Genomic DNA, 16,505 nt, shown 5'->3' on the forward strand with positions numbered 1-16,505 from the left:
GCTCTGCTCTGTGCCATCAGCCTTTAGAGGCTCATCACAGAACACCCACTGGGACAGACAGGAAGCGCTGCAGGCTTCTGATCTGCTGCCACGCTGACTGGGTGACCGTGTTACCCTTTGTGACCCAAAAATGAAAGACAGCGAATCTACCAGCCAGAAAATTACGCTTCAACCAACAGATATCACTGAAAACAGTTGTTCTTCCTCATCTCAGTGGGTTTTAATTGATATGAAATGGACACGTGTCGTTTGCTCAATGACAAGAACTTTGTGAAGATTTATTTTTGTAGTTTCCAAACGTTTTAGTGGAAAATCAGCGAATTGCTTCCAGATTCCAGTGAATGTGTTCAGCTGATCATTTATTGAACGTAAATGTAAACCAGTTTAGATGTAAAGGAGCGTTTAGTGTGATGTCAGCAAACTGAGTTCAGGTCCATGGAAGCGTATCAGCGTCAGTACGTTTTGTGTTTAACAGCCGGTAAGTTTCTATCACAGGGTTTCTTCTGCCTGTCGCTGTAGCTGGTATGTTGTTTCGTTCTCCCTTCCCCTGTCTAATTCTCATAAATGTGATATTCCAGGAGCGCCTTGAAGAATTAGCTCTTTAGATGTAGCACACATGCTAACGTGGAGCCACGGATGAACTCATTAGATTTGTGGGTCAGAAGTCCCTGTCCCCTCACTAAACCAGTTTGTGGCCTTCATTGAAGACTTGTGGTGACATTTAACACGGATATCAAACAGAAGGACGTGATGGATGGATCATATTTTACATCCAAAGGTCAGATATCAGCTTTCCTGTAACATCCTAATGTTCTACAGAAACACTTCCTGGTTGTGGTTTAATGCCTCAGAGGTTGTGAACATATTTTGGTCTGGAACCTGATTTGATGACACAAATGCTGAATTCCCACTTTGAAGTTCTGCTGATTGTCCAGATCGTCTTCACTGTTCATCTGAAAGACACCGAGCATTTAGACGTTAATATTAGAAAATGAAAGCTAAGTATTGAACACAAAACAGCGACTGATTCACAACCTGCAGAACAAATCCAAGCAGAAGTGAAACTCTTGTGGAAGCACAGCGCCGAGGTCAGAGTGCCTCTCTGAGGACAAGAGACGTCTTCATCGTCCTCAGCCGGGCAGGACGTATTCCACACAGCGGTAGCAGCACTTGTCTTCCACCACATACCTGGTGTAACGTCATGCATTATTCATACACATGTTCCCATCATGGACAGCACCTGTACATGCTGTAATATGTCCTGCTGCTGGTCTGTGAAGCCTCGTGGGAGCACACAGCCCACAGCATGCTGATGGCTCTGTGACATCCAGGTCGGCTGTATGAGGCTCTGCACAGATATATAGATATATAGATATATAGATATATAAAACGTGAACAGACGTGTCACTGCCTTATAAATGAACACGTATGGAAGTAGTTTTGAGTCACTGAATGTGATTTATTTGGGCCGCACATCGTTTGGTACAAAGTCATTATCATCTCAGAAATTCTTTATCTTAATAAAACAGAGCTCTGTGGGCACCAGTCATTGTTTATTTTATCCTCCATATTTAACTATTCCCCGATACCCACAGAAATAATTCCTAACGTTCCTGTAAGTGAAGCATTTCAGCACCAGAACAGTTCTGCTCTGTTTTTAATGCGTGTTCAGGTTTGGTATAGAGAGGACAGAGGGAGGAGGACTGTGTATTTTTATTTATTTTGTGATTTCTACATTTCAGTCTCCTGGAGCTAGAAGCTCTGTTTGCTGGTCTTGGTGCTGCCAGACTGAACTGTTTCAGACTGCTGGGCGGTTTTATTGATATTAGTTCAACAGATTAAACTGATAATGCAATGTACCATCAAAGTAGATCCAGATGTCACCAGTAGATGTTCTCTGTTAGCTTCTACCACAGCCTGGCTGACCCACTGTCTTCTCCAACAGTCTCCATTGACTCCATCCGGGAGGTGTGTGAGGGCAAGCAGTCTGAGATCTTCCAGCGCTATGCAGAGGGCTGCTTTGACCCCAACTGCTGCTTCAGCCTGTACTACGGAGAACACATGGAGTCCCTGGACCTGGTGTCTGGCACCGGAGAGGAGGCGCGGACCTGGATCACGGGCCTCAAGTACCTGATGGCTGGCATCAGTGATGAAGACAGCCTGGCCAAGAGGCAGCGGACCCGCGACCAATATCCTTCACCGATGCAGTGGTGTAGGGGGAGCTGGTCTCTGGTGTGGACCGGTCTTTCTAGGGTCCATCTGCATGTATTCCATGATGTAGTAATTTAACCATCACACTGATGCTTTAAACACAAACTACCAAAAGCTGCTGATAGAAACAGGTGTCCTGGTTCTTCTTAACTCAAACGTCATCACATGGCTGAAGCAGACTTTCACTGAAGCGGATAAGAATGGCGACGGCAGTCTCAGCATCAGCGAAGTCCTGCAGCTCCTGCACAAGCTCAACGTCAACCTGCCCCGGCAGAAGGTCAAGCAGATGTTCAAGGTACCGACATGTCCAACAGAACAGAACCGACACACTCACTGTTTTACTGCTGATGTTATCAGAGTGATTTAATGCACTCTGGGTTTTTTCTCATTATTAGAGATTTTAAAAGTGGCTTTGTTAGCTGTTGCTCAAGGGAACAGAAAGATTGACTGTTTGTTGGATTTTCATGCTGAATTCTTTCCACCCACCACTTTCTATGATGATGTTCATCAAACGATCTGGTAACAGAACAATTCAAGGCCACAGTGTGTTTTATTTACACGTGACCAGTCTGTGTAGTTAATCATTATGAACAGCTTCCTCTACACCCAGAGACCATGTGTAGAGCGTTTCTGCACAACAGCAGTGACTTCATTAATTACTTAGACCTATAAATTATCCCCAACATCAGGACAGGATCGATGAAGATCTAACAGCCGCTCACACTGTGTACCTTTCCTCACGGCAGACAGCTGTGCCATCACACCGAGGCACCGTTTATCAGCTCAACCTAAATCATTTATTACATGGTGGTGGTCGTCGGGTTGAGCCCTCAGCTCCGTCTCAGCTGTTAGGATGTTGAGATTGTTTTTAGTGAAGTAGTAAATTAATTATGTTTACTGAGTCAGCAATGAAGGAGGTTAATTACAGCCGTGACTGGATAATCGACCCTTAACAATCCTAAACCTGCTGTCCGACAGGTTTTTAGGAAAAACCAACAGAAGCCATAAAAACAGCCTTAACATAGCGACAGCCTTGGATTGTGACTCCGACATGACATTTAATGTCACCAATCAGGATGACGGCGTATTATCTGACTGAACAATCCCACAGATTGGCTACGTTCACACTGCAGGACTTGATGCTCAATGAGGATTTCTTTGTGACTTCCTTCACGTTTCCACTTCAATGCGACTTGTATGTGATCTGCTGTGTGAACTTCATACGAGCCAAAAGTGTCCCGCATGCGCAGAAGAGGACACGACGACGTCACACGCAGCGAGCGTGCTCAGTGTTTATGGAAGTAAACATGGATGGTAACGGTGGAGCGTATCTGCCACTCCCCCGCCGCCACCGATGGAGGAAACAGAAGTGTGAGCGCTAACTAAACTAGCATCAGCAGCCAAGTACTGCCTGTGTGTTCTGGACACTTCCACCCCGTCAGAGCGCTGCCCCGGGGTGGAAGTGGTCAGAACGTGCACAAACCGGTCAGTTAGGCTGAAGTCCAGCGATGCTTAGTGTTCTAACAACACACTAGTTATTATAACAACTATGAACAATAATGAACAACTAATGAGCCTTCCAGCATCAAGCCCTCCTCGTATCTGGACCTCCGTCTGGACAATCCGACAGCCTTGATACCCGACATAGAAGAAGGTTTTACATTTAGTGTCGGATCATCCAGTCACAGCTGTATTTATTTTGACAGCATGATGACATTGTTGTTAGTTTACATTCAGTCCTGTTTATTAGTACCTTATTATGTATTACACCAGACTAGGGAGACTCTAACCTCATATGGGACAAGTATCTCATGCATACTGTGACTCTGTTGTGTCTCACAGTTTGTTTTTTAATGAATGTGAGTGATGTCGGTCACCTAGAAGTGACTGGATGAGAGAATGCTGTCATTTCAACAGACTGATGAAGCAGCACATGTCATGCCTTAGACGGTACCGGGCTTATCAGCTCACCTGAGGCTGCAGTGTATTCCTGCTTCCTGGCAGACTGTGAATGAACAGTGAAGACGCTCTGACTGCTGCAGATGTTGGCCAACTCACAGCTCAGCCGCTAACTTCTTCCCAACAGAGGGATTAGCATGCTGCCGTGTTAAACGTGTTGTTTTAGCCCCTCTCCTACAGAGCAGCTAGTCAGCTTGCTATCGCTAAGTCCAGTGACCTGTTCGCAGTCACCCATATGGTGCCGTCGGGGACAGATGGCCTCTGGTGTAATGCAGGGTAAACAGAGCAGCCACTGATCTGGCCTGTGTGTGTGTGTGTGTGTGTGTGTGTGTGTTAGCTTGGCCAGTTTCTTAGCTTAACCTACTTAGAGAGAAGAGGAAAAACCTGCAGCCTTGACCTCCTTCCCAGTTGGAAGACGTTGTGAGCGTGAGCAGGAAGCGTAGATAATCTGCTCACGTTTCAGAGCATGTTGCTGCCCACGTTCGTGACTGTTTCCTCTAAGTTGTGGAATTAGCAGCTCTCCGTACACACAGTGAGCATTTTGTACATTTATTACTTGTCAGCAGCATCACAAACGTCAGCTTCCATCATTGTTCTACACAATCAGCAGCTTTATGGTTAGAATCATTATCCTCACAAAGGTGTTGCATGAGACTGCTTTAGTTTTACCTGGATGGATGGAACACTCTATACTAGCACCAGGATGGATGTAAAGTTAGAGTTTGCCCAGATGAATCGCATACAGGTCCTGTGTTCAGCCGTATCATGAGTGACATGTAAAAATTCACAAATGTGCTGAATGTGAATATTAAAGTAGTTCAGAACAGGCTGGGCAGCTCATCTCCTGAAAAACTCTGAACCAAACTTGGCAAAAGACGAGCGTCTCAGCAGAACAAAGACAAACAAAAGGACAGCGTAGTTCATTCATGGTAAAGGAGACTGCAGAGCTACATGGATCACAGAAACAAAGGTAGGAAAAGAGAAAATAGGATAACAATAATGATAAGAAGAATAAAAAAGAAGAATACACACGAAGAGGCAAAAACAGACTAGAAGTAGGGCTATAAACGCTCCACCCCAACACACACTGTACAGGGTGGTGCAGGTGCAGCTGTCCAGGTGAGGCTGTGTGCTGTCCAGTCAGGTCTCTGATTGACTGACATGTGGTGAACACGGACATATTCACAGATATGTATGTATGAACACAAACCAAATGTGTAGTATGAGAGGTGGAGGAGCTGTGAGAAGCTACGAAACACAACCAGGAATCCAGTTAGATGCTGTCAGCACTAAAAACAAATGAGATGAACCTGGGGTCACCAAAGGTCAAGCTAACTGTCAACTCAGACATTCCCATTAAAGAGCAAATTCAGGCACTGGAAATAAGCAGAATATTCTGGCATAAATATGTCAGACACTGAGCCACCGGTGAGTATTAACTGAGCTAAAGACATGAGAAACCCAAGAACAAAACCAGTTCAGGCTGTTTTATCGTCCTGAGAAACGCTCAGCGTCTGTTCTGGAGGAAACACTTTGACACTCGTCTTGTTTGGAAAGTTTCCCTGAGATGCCATTAATCCCGTCACGCTCTCTAAGCTCACAATCATTTCCTCTGACAGCAGTTTCACTCCGTCTTGTTGAGCCCATCGTCTGTGACAGTCGTAGGTTGTTTCCTCTCTGCTGTCCTCAGCAGCAGCAGCCACCAGGTCTCTGACTGCTATCAGCAGCTCTGCAGTCACTAACACACATGCATCACCTTTAATGTGGCGGTACCGCTCTGTGTTCTCTGACCTGTTGTGGTTTTTAAATACGTGACTTAGCAGAACCATTCTAATTATCTTTAGGTGGTCTTATTCCCTTCACAGGATGTTATAGATTCTGTATACAAGCAGAATCAGGCCTTCCTCTTCATCGTTCACTTCCAGACACTGACTCTCACAGAGAAGCCCAGAAACAGAAGCAGCGTGGAGAAGCTAACCTCTGAGCTGTGACTGGTTCACCTCCAGCCAGCATCATTTATCAGCCTTCTCCCTGGTTGATCCACTCTCCTGTGGATAATACACACACTTAGATATTAAACATCTAGTCTGTGCAGTCACAGAAACTGCTCCAGACCTCTGGTGTGGTTCTTATTGTGGGGAAGCAGGAAGAAGGCCTGTTGGTGTAGAACTGTTCGATAAGGAGGCAAAGCGGGTCCAGGATGCATCCATACATCCACTCCATACCTGCAAGTTATTACAGAGCCATGGTGCTTCACCCAAATCACTGAAGACACCAAGTCTGAAGAGAAGATAGATCTATATGTGTGTTTGTGCCTGTAGGTAGGGCTGCCCGTCACAGTCAGATTACAGACTGTCTCTGCCTAATGCCCCTAATGCCCCTAATGCCCCAGCACATCCAGCGGGCTGCCTGCTGACATGGAGCATGTTTTTGACTTGATATCCGACAAATTACTGGATTCAACCAGAAGAGCTTTACGCTCCATCAGGCTCCTGTGATGTGGCCCTGACATCCGTCCTTCATCACAGAGTGAAGCAGGACATCCATAATCCAGCCTTAGAGTGTGTGACCGCCTTGCAGTGGCTTGGAGACCTTTCCCAGGGTTAGGGGTATTAGTGGTGATGGAGCCCAGGCCCGGTGTGATGCTGGTGTTAGAGCTACAGCTGTAGGTATGGTTCTAGATGAGAGCAGTGATGGAGACGTCTCCTGCAGAGGCCTTTCTCAGATGTACATGTGGAGGGTGAGCTCTGTAGGACGATGGCGCTGCTTTGCTCACTGGTGAAATCATCCATATTAGCTAAAACACCAAGCAGAAGCCTGCCAGCAGCCTGGCTTCATACATAATGAATAGGATGAATACGGCTGGATTGATGTTTTCTGTCCAATAAAAAGCTGCTGTTTTCCTCCTGAGACCAAGTGTGTCCTGAATAAGAAGGTTGCTTCTTAAAAGAAGACAGAACTAATAATGATGCTGAGTCATGATAAGTACTGATGTGCTCCACAGTTTTATTCCTTATCAGTGTATCAGATACACCAGATGAGAGCAAAGAGAGTCTATCACTGCCGCCGTGTCTGCTCAGAGCACCGCTCTATGGTAACTCCTGACATATGACGAGTACAGTCTGAGTGTCACACGGTGGAAACTCAGCTACGTGTCAAATACACACAACCAACATGTGAGTGTGATGATGTGACGTGTTGGTCTAGTGTCCTTCTGGTGGTGGCATGTGGAACGCTGAAGGTCCTGGTGTGTGTGGAGATGTGAGCTGGGCTTCAGCGGACTGACACCGGCGCTGCTGCACTCTGAGTACTGTCAGCCCAGTGTTTGTAGAACACCAAGCTGATCAGAAGCCAAGCTCCGACCAGCACAGACGTCACTGCCCAACAGTACGTGGCTGCCTCCGGTGCCGCCTGGCATATGGACCCGGTCACGGAGCGCCTCAGTGCACTGGAGCCAGGATTACACGGGTCATGTTGAGAGTGACTGCAGTTCATTTGTTAACATCATTCTGTACACAACCACAGCCTTCTGTGGGCCGACTCAGGTTCTGTCCAGGTCAGTACAGCCAGAACAACCCAGAACCACCAAACCGGTCGTTGTTATGTGAGCTGTTGCTGGTACACAGAGAAGGTCTGACTGAGGATGTTAGTAACTATCTGAAACATGGTGTCCAGAGTTTGGGTCATCATTCCTCCGACGCTCCAGAAGATGGTGGAAGCATGGAGGTTCTGCCCCAGCAGTGGTTCCATCAGTCAGCCTCTCTGTCGTCTTCTGGGCCTTGTCGCTCTCTCAGGAGATTCTTCTCTCCTTTTAAAGGTGGCCTCCTCCGGTGTGCTGCTTCTGTTTTTGACTGAATTACCTGAAGGACGTCACCGTGTTAGCTTTTAGCTGCTGTATCACGTCGGTATCATTAAATGCAGCTCTGTAGCATCACCTCACTAGTTACTGCAGATGCTGGTGGATGCTGTGTTGCTTTGGTTTTTCATTTCAAACATTCCCACTCTGCAGACGTCTAGGCTGCCGTAGACTCTGGAGTCACGCTCCAGCGTAGGTAGAGGGCAGCGTTTTTTTTGTTTTAGTCCTTATGAAGTCTTTTGCTCCACTACAAGTGTCCCAATATGAAGCATGTCATAGTTTCAGTGATCTAAAGCAATGGAAGCAAGCACTGGTCCTCTGGATGTGTTCCAGCTTCACCTCTTGTCACTCTGTGGGATCTGTGGTGGGTCAGAACAAGCCACAGCCTCTGAAAGGTCTCATTTGACTTACATTTCCATGTCAGGCTCATCCTCTAGTTCTATAATGTATTGGTAATAATAGTGTGATTAATGATATAATAAAGTGTGGAAAGAACAGATCCCCTGAGCACCAAAGTCTTTACGGGTCTGTCAGAAGTTCTAAAACTCAAACTTCTCCTTTTGCTGTGTGCAGGAGGCAGACACAGATGACAACCAGGGAACGCTGGGCTTTGAGGAGTTCTGCTCCTTCTACAAGATGATGTCGACCCGCAGGGATCTGTACCTCCTCATGCTCACCTACAGCAACCACAAAGACCACCTGGACACGGACGACTTGGCCCACTTCATGGAGACGGAGCAGAAGGTACGTCCTGGGTTTTGATTGACAGCCCAGAGTTACCCTATCAGTATCATTATAATGGGATGGGGGCCATGTGGGGTGAACAGCTGACCTGACTGTTACTGCATAAATAGATCCACATAACTGTCCTTCCTCATGATGGCAGCTGGTTTTTGTAATGCACCAGTCCACCCTGCAGCACCACACCATGATGCTGCCACCTCCATACGTGGAGGCTGGGATGGTGTCCTTCAGCTCACCAGCTTTCTCCAAACACTGTGGTTATGGTTCATTTTGGTTTCATCAAACCCGAGGACATTCCTCCATGTGCAGGTACAAACTGTAGTCTTGCTTGTTCTTTGGATTTGGAGCAGGAGCTTGTTCCCTCCTCAGCAGCCTGAGAGGGGATGTTGATGAGGACAACTGTGGATGTTTAAACCTGCTTCCTCCAGAGTCTTCACAAGGCCGTTTGTTGTTATTCTGGGAAAGATGTAAACACAAAATACATTTACTTCTAGTAGGAAAGTGTCCCGTGGCATTTCTACGTGAGTGTTCATGTTTGCCCAGTGATGATGGAGGCTCCTTTGCTGGTTTCCATTGATGTCTCCATGTGGACCAGCGTAGAGGCACTGTTTGGAGTTGGGCATTAAAATGCATCCACATGTATACCTCTGACTGACTCTAATGACATCAACGAGCCCGTCTGAAGCTTCTGAATCCATGCTGTGATCTAGTGATGTAGAAATAGAAATAAAGAAAAGCATCTGTAGGGACAGTGTGTCCTGCATAGAGCAGCTGTCCTGACCAACCTGCCAGTCTTGTAGTTTTACTAACTGTGGAGTGGTTAAAGTGAGCCTGAGTTCGTGCATATGTCTGCCCTGAACTGTGTGACCTGATTGTTCTCCACCTAATCTGGAACCATTAGATAGATTATTAGGACCACAGACCTGTTGGGTCACTACTGATGTTTATTTTCAAGCCTGGAGCTGGACCAAGCTACTGTCTGTCAGTAGAGAAATGGGACAAACCTCTGGAACAATCAGTTTAATGGTGAGCTGCAGGTTGGGAGACAAATCCTCTGAAAATGATTCCTCCTTTGAAGCTGGTACAGGACTGGTTCTGTAGCAGCCACAGCTGGAATCACACCTCTGTTCACAGGGATGTGTTTCCTAATCCAACACGCCTTTTCTTTTTTTGTTCTTAACCTCCTCCTCAGTCATTGGCTGACTGTTTGTGAAGCTCTCTTGTTCCTTTGATCTAATTAGGCGTGTTAATGAGAAGGTTTCCTGAGTGTTCGGGGGGATTGTGAAGTCGGTTACAAAAGTGAAGTTGTGATGCAGAATGTTTTTGTCCTATCAGGGCTTCCAACACTTTGCCCTTTAGGTTGCCTTTTTGGCAAAGCACACATTATCTTCCCAAGAATTAGTATTTCTGGTTGCAATCATCATAAATAACTCCATCCAGTCGTGGCCAATCAGCGGCCTGTCGGTGCTCAGGGCCTGAGGATGGCGCTCTCTGAACACCGAACCAATCAGATTTAAACGCTCCTCACAGGCTGCTACTAAAAACTAGCACAAGGTTGTGTTTCTGTGCCTTTTCATAGTTCTGTTGACTAAATACCTGCAAGGCTCCTTGGTTTAGCTTCTGCCAAGTGGGAGGTTTAAAGCTTAACCCAGATCTGAAATATCAACAGAGAGGCCCTGGAGGGACGTTAGCATCATCACATCAGTATTATTAGAACATCTCCTCAGTCATGATACCGTCTCCTAAAAAAGAAAGATTAGCTAATGAGCCTCTTCAAACAGCCAGTGTGAGTCCAGCAAGTTGTTCTAATGCACAGAAATGACTACATGTTAAAAGCAGGAGGCTTCAGCTCCCCCTGGGTTATAGTTCACATTCAGCTCTGGTGTGTGAAAGCGTTCTCCTCCCTTACTGGAGCCTGATAGAAGCGTTTTCTTCTGAGCGGTTGGTTTGGACTGATGCCAGGCTGCAGCAGAGGTGTTGGTGTCATCCTGGACTGGGTTGGTATCAGTGTCTTTGTAGACTAGGTTGGGTGTTCAGGTGTTTGAGAGCTGCTGCGAACTGATGAACACGGTGGGATGTGTTAAAGGCAAACAGGAGCCCGATTAGTCAGTAAATGTTTTTAAATGCTGTGAAGCGCTTTGCTTTGCTCTGGTGTATGAGAAGTTCTGTATAAATAAAGTTTGATTTGATCCAGTTTCCATGCAGTCCAGAGCTTTGGGCTGAACGCTGGCTTTCAGAAGTGAAGGTCAAATTTAGACTTGTGATAATAATTAAGACATGATTAGTTTTGCCGTTTATCATTTTTCCATTTTAGTGACAATTGGCTTCGCCTGACTTCAGGCTCCCTACGTAGCATTTATAGCAAATCTAAACATTTAGACATTCACTGGGACCTTCAGAACACACGATGAAGTAAAGATGCATTTTAAATGTTCCTTTATGTGTTAAAGTATAAGTCAGAGTGATGTTTCTGTTACTGATGGCGTTCCCATCAGCCTCATGTGGACTAGCCCACGCCCAGGGAGTGAAGCTGAGCAATGTGTGCAATTAGGACTAAAAGACGCTCTGCTGCAGAGACAGAGGTGGTTCGCTCAGTCGCTGAGGTAAAGAAAAGCAGTTTGTGTTTTTCCACCACAGTCACAAAATGCTGCATTGCGGTTCTGTTTCCATGACGGCTGTTGTCTTCTTTCAGTCGGCAGCGATGTCCTTTAGCGCTTTAGCATGTGTTTATGTTTAAAATGTTCTAGTGTGGATTATATGTCATCAGCAGACATTTTTATGTTGTGCTGTTATCAGCTGATGCTCTCTTACCTGGTTTGTTACACTGAAGGTACATTTCAAATATAAAGAAAATCCATTTTGCTTGCAGCTAAAAACTCACTAGAAATGGAGGCTGTCCACATTTTTATTGCTAAATTCAGTCTCATGATGTTCATACTGTTTTATATTGTTTGAAGTTCATGAAGCTGTGGAGGTGTGCCGGTGCTGAGTGTGGACAGCAGCCTGGGAGCTGTTTGGTGCCTCTGCTCAGTGTGTCAGGCTGTCCCCCATACAACACTCTGGTATCTGGATTAGGATGGGATGGGTAGCAGGTCCACGCCTTTTAAAACCATTTGAGACACTCGCCCTGCTTTGCACTGCTGGTGCAGGGTAGAACATTATTACTAATGGAAGTAATCCTCTGGAAGTGTCTCACCCAGCAGAAGCCCGCCGTCGTAGCTCAGACACAGTTTGGGTGTCCCAGTTGAGGACTGGGACCGCCCCCTTTCAACGATCAGCAGAGATTTCAGTGTGACAATCTGCCATCAGGCTGTACAGAGCAGCTAGCAGACAAACAGCTGGATTCTGAGCGTGGCAGCTCACCTCGCCGGATTATCCCTCGCTCACTCTCCCAGGATGGATGGGAAAGGGCCTTTGTGTTAGCTATATAACTATACATATGTTTAATTGGGTTTTAGCTTGTACAACGTGTTGGTTTTGACATGTTTCTACACTTTGTAGATGTCCAAGGTGACCAAGGACCACTGCCTGGAGATCATCAACAAGTTTGAGCCGTGCTCCGAGAACCAGAAGCAGGCGGTTCTGGGGATCGATGGTAAGCCGCCTGTTTCCTCTCATTACTCTGTGTTTGGAGCTGAACGCTGCTGGTTTTCATCTAGTAAAGCATCGTGGAAGTTCTCCTGGACCTTCAGATAATTCCTCTTTGTGCTGAACCATCATGTGGTGATTGTGTTTATGCACGACCAGAGTTTATCAAACGAAGCACGTGGACCGAGCTGCTGCAGTCCTTGGTCTGATGTGGATCTGCTCAAGGTGTTGTTGGCTTTTATTAGGCTGTTCAGTCCTGCCTTTGTTACCATTCTCTGCATGTTAATTAGCTTTCATTCATACTTCAGTCCAAAGGCCTCACAGTGTGTTCAGTGCTCCGGCGTCGGTGCAGAGTGTTTAAATTTTCTTTTTCTGTGTTGAAGAGACATTTGAAGGTCACTGAAAACGATACAGACTGAATGTAGAGTAGTATTCAGAGATTTCCTCTGACCACTGTTGTGTCAGCTCCAGCTCTCTGCGGCTCTTTTGTCAAACGCTGCTTTGGTTTTGCCTTTGTGCCCAGCAGACATGCAGATCTAGCATCTTCACATCCCTCCCTACCTCAGTGCTGCTCAAAGCGCTCTACAGCGTGTTTCTCATTCACACATTCACACAGCAGTGGTGACAGACAGCAGTGGGTTCAGTGTCCTGCCCAAGGACACTTGGACTGTGGAGGGGATTGAGCATTAAACAGAGAACAACCCACCTGAGCCACAGCCGCTCTCTGCTTCCACAGGTCCACCTAACATTTCTTCATGACCTTTCTGAACCACTTTGTTACGTTCTTTACAGCCTCCTCCTGCTGTGTTGGCCTCAGTTAGCTTCAAGTTAGATCTAAAAACTAGCAGTGCAGAGAGTCACATTATAATGAAGCTGACCTTGTCTGAGTGCAGGACTTCAGATTAAAGTCAGAAGAAAAATGTTCCGTTCTAAAGTCAGAGGTCAGAATTTTACGACTGAAATGTCCCAATATTTTGGGATTACACCTCAACAATGTACCTGTGTAATATAATGTAAGCATCTGATTAAATCAGACGCTTTGTTCCTAAAATATAAAAAATTGTTCTGAAAATTTCCCAAATTTATTGTTAAAGTTTATCTTTATTTAGTTTTATAACAGAGGCCTACGGTGATAATCTAACAGAGGAGAGGTGTTTTAATTGCATTACTCCAAGTTTCTAATTTAAATGCTGTTTAATTAATTAACTTCCTTTGTGTCAGATTTCTGTATTTTAATGTAAAAAAAATGACTTCACATCATTGTGAGTCTTTTCAAGCTACGCTTCAGGAAGAATAAATAATATTAAACATATCTATAAGTTGTACAAGTCCTTTGGGAAAATGCTGTTTGTGGGATTTTCTTTCAGGTTTTACAAACTACATGCGCAGCCCAGCGGGGGACATCTTCAACCCAGAACACTACAACGTGACCCAGGACATGAACCAGCCGCTGTGCAACTACTTCATCGCCTCATCGCACAACACCTACCTGATGGGCGACCAGCTGATGTCCCAGTCCAGGGTGGACATGTACGCCTGGGTGCTGCAGGCCGGCTGTCGCTGTGTGGAAGGTCAGCAGAGATGTTCCCTCACATACACCCAGAGTTTACAGGAACGGGTCACCAGCAGACATAACGCTTTAAAAATAAGGAACAGTGCTGGAACGAAGCTGCTGCTGGATTCATATCCTGTAGCTCGCTGTGTGCACCAGGATCGGGTTGATGTGAAGGATTTAACCTGCTCAGGCAAATAAGTTCAGGAGCTTCTGACTCAATCTGGATCCACTTACCAAATCCAGATTCTCTCTCTTGTCAAATCTTTTTGGTGGTTTGTTAGTTGAGGAATGAAGATAGATGTCTCAGATCAAGGACTGTTTGGTTCCACTCAGTACCATACGGTACCTAGATGCACCTGATGACACCTGAACACATGAAAGAGACCTTCTGTGACCTTGTGTCATATCGTAGTCGATTCAGTGAACTGAAGCACGTGTCCTTTAAAAATACACGTATGTTCTGAAGAAACAGCGTCTGTGTATAATTTAGAACATAAGCTATGCTGTGTTTAAGATGTGCTGGTTTATAGACGCTCCATACAGTCCTCTGTGACCGTATGAATGACCTCCAACAGGAATATTTGATGCATCTGGCTTTGGGAGAAGCAATACTTCAGCATTTCCACTTACATCTGTAGAACTTGTCTGATTAACCTCCTCCTGGCTGTCCTGCTCATTCTGTCTGGTCCACAGTGGACTGCTGGGACGGTCAGGACGGGGAGCCCATCGTGCACCACGGCTACACCCTCACCTCCAAGATCCTCTTCAGAGACGTCATTGAGACCATCAACAAGTACGCCTTCGTCAAGAATGAGTAAGTTTGCATGTGCACACACACACACACACACACACACACACACACACAGACACACACTTTGAGTCGGCCAATCAGACTGCTCCAACATCACGTTCATGTCACTTTGGTGTTTCCAGTTATGGCAGCTGACAAACCCTGAAGCGTGTGTGTGTTTGGCTTTAGCTAACATGTGGATGGAAACCAGGGACATCAGGCTCAGAGGGTTTAATGCCTTCTTTACATTTAATGCTGTAGCTCTGGTTGTAATTAGCCTCCAACAGGTCAGTACATGTTCAGTGATGAGTAGAATCTTTACATTTGATCGTAGACCGTGTAGGATGCATACACATAACCAGACAGGCTGATCTCTGCAGCAGTGTGTTTGTTGGAGGCTGACACTCATGGTTTTGTAGATATTTGTTTAAGCTTGTAGAGACACTCAGGGAGAGATATGAATCCAGAACGATGCAGGTTCTCGTCCTGTCTCTGTGGACGCTGTCATATTTAATAAGCCATGCCCCCATCTGAGCAATCCAATCAGTCTAAATGGTTTAATTTAAGTCCCTATTGGAAATAAAAACAGTCAGAACTTCTGTTTGAAGCGGGGACACAGTAGAAGAGAGAACATCCATTCATGTTATCTCATTACAGGAGCATTTTACTTCTCGGCTGAACAGTATTTGTTCTCATATTAAACACAGTACAGCTTAAATCTTCCTCCATCAGCCGTTATTTCTGAGGCAGTCAGTCCTCCTCAGCGTGGAGGACACCAGTGTTCATGAGGTTGTTGGACAGATGTTCTCCCCTTCTTCAGACTCTTCTCCAGCTGCTCTGTGATGTTTGGGTTGTGTTGCTCTGACCTTCTTGTCAAAGTCGCCCAGAGGCGTGTTGGCTTCAGATCAGGTGACAGAACTGACCTTCTGTCCAAACAGGCAGCTTGTTCCTCTGAGGAGGCTGTGAGAGGTTCAGACCACAGCAGCACAGCAGATACACCAGCAGCTGGAAGCAAACACACACTTTACATCTGTTGCTTCTCTCCTGCTCTCTGTGCTCACTCACACTTCATTACAGTCTAATTCCCAGTAAAATGCAGCTCATCAGCACTACATGGTGACCAGCAGGTACCTCCAGGTTGCTGCTCTGCTGAGGTTCAGGTTTAACTGATGTTTCTGATGGAACCACACCGCTGTCTGACAGTCACCATAAACACGTAGAGTGTACGGTGATGGAGATGCTGGAGATGTGTTTGTGGTTCATAGAGCTGAAGGTACTAGTCAGAGAGCAGTGACACCATCAGGGCGCTGGAGCTGATGTAGTTCATCTGTGTTCGTACATCATCTACCAGGGTTTAGCAGAAGTTCTGTCACATTTGCACTACTGATGTAAATAAGCAGCCCTCTGCTTTATGTGTTTGTTACCATGCTTGAGTTTCCACTTTAACAGTTTTATTCTTTAATGTGTGAACCTTTATTTCCATTCACACAGCGCTGCGTTCATCATCGACACACTGTGTCTGTCAAAGTGAAATGAACCAGTTGTGTTGAACTTCAGCAGCTGTGGCTTTTGTTAGGAACTGCACCAGCTTGTGTTTTTAATCCCTAAAGTTCAATTTTTCACCTCTGACTGACTCTGCATAGAAAACAAACAGCAGCCACCACCTGCAGGCTGCCAAACAGCCACACTGGAAAGGTGGAGCTGTGCCAGGGATGTGGGTTGTGCAGTAAACAGCCCTGCTAGTTATTCATCCATCCATCATCTCTACACCTTCATCCTCACCAGGGTCATGGGGGGCGGAG

At 45.9% G+C, this 16,505-nt stretch overlaps 1 protein-coding gene across 1 annotated transcript in view; it reads left to right on the forward strand.

The window, feature by feature from the left end:
- The window catches only part of plch2a (phospholipase C, eta 2a), a 165,546-nt gene that overhangs the window by 124,549 nt on the left and 24,492 nt on the right, over positions 1-16,505 (forward strand). Inside the window, 6 exon segments of the mRNA XM_008288558.1 lie at positions 1,946-2,189; positions 2,377-2,506; positions 8,600-8,770; positions 12,272-12,365; positions 13,726-13,929; positions 14,607-14,727. Of these exon segments, the coding sequence (XP_008286780.1) occupies positions 1,946-2,189; positions 2,377-2,506; positions 8,600-8,770; positions 12,272-12,365; positions 13,726-13,929; positions 14,607-14,727 (964 nt within the window).

The sequence above is a fragment of the Stegastes partitus genome, unplaced genomic scaffold (assembly GCF_000690725.1).
Source record: "Stegastes partitus isolate 25-593 unplaced genomic scaffold, Stegastes_partitus-1.0.2 Scaffold564, whole genome shotgun sequence".
In the NCBI taxonomy this organism is placed as follows: Eukaryota; Metazoa; Chordata; class Actinopteri; family Pomacentridae; genus Stegastes; species Stegastes partitus.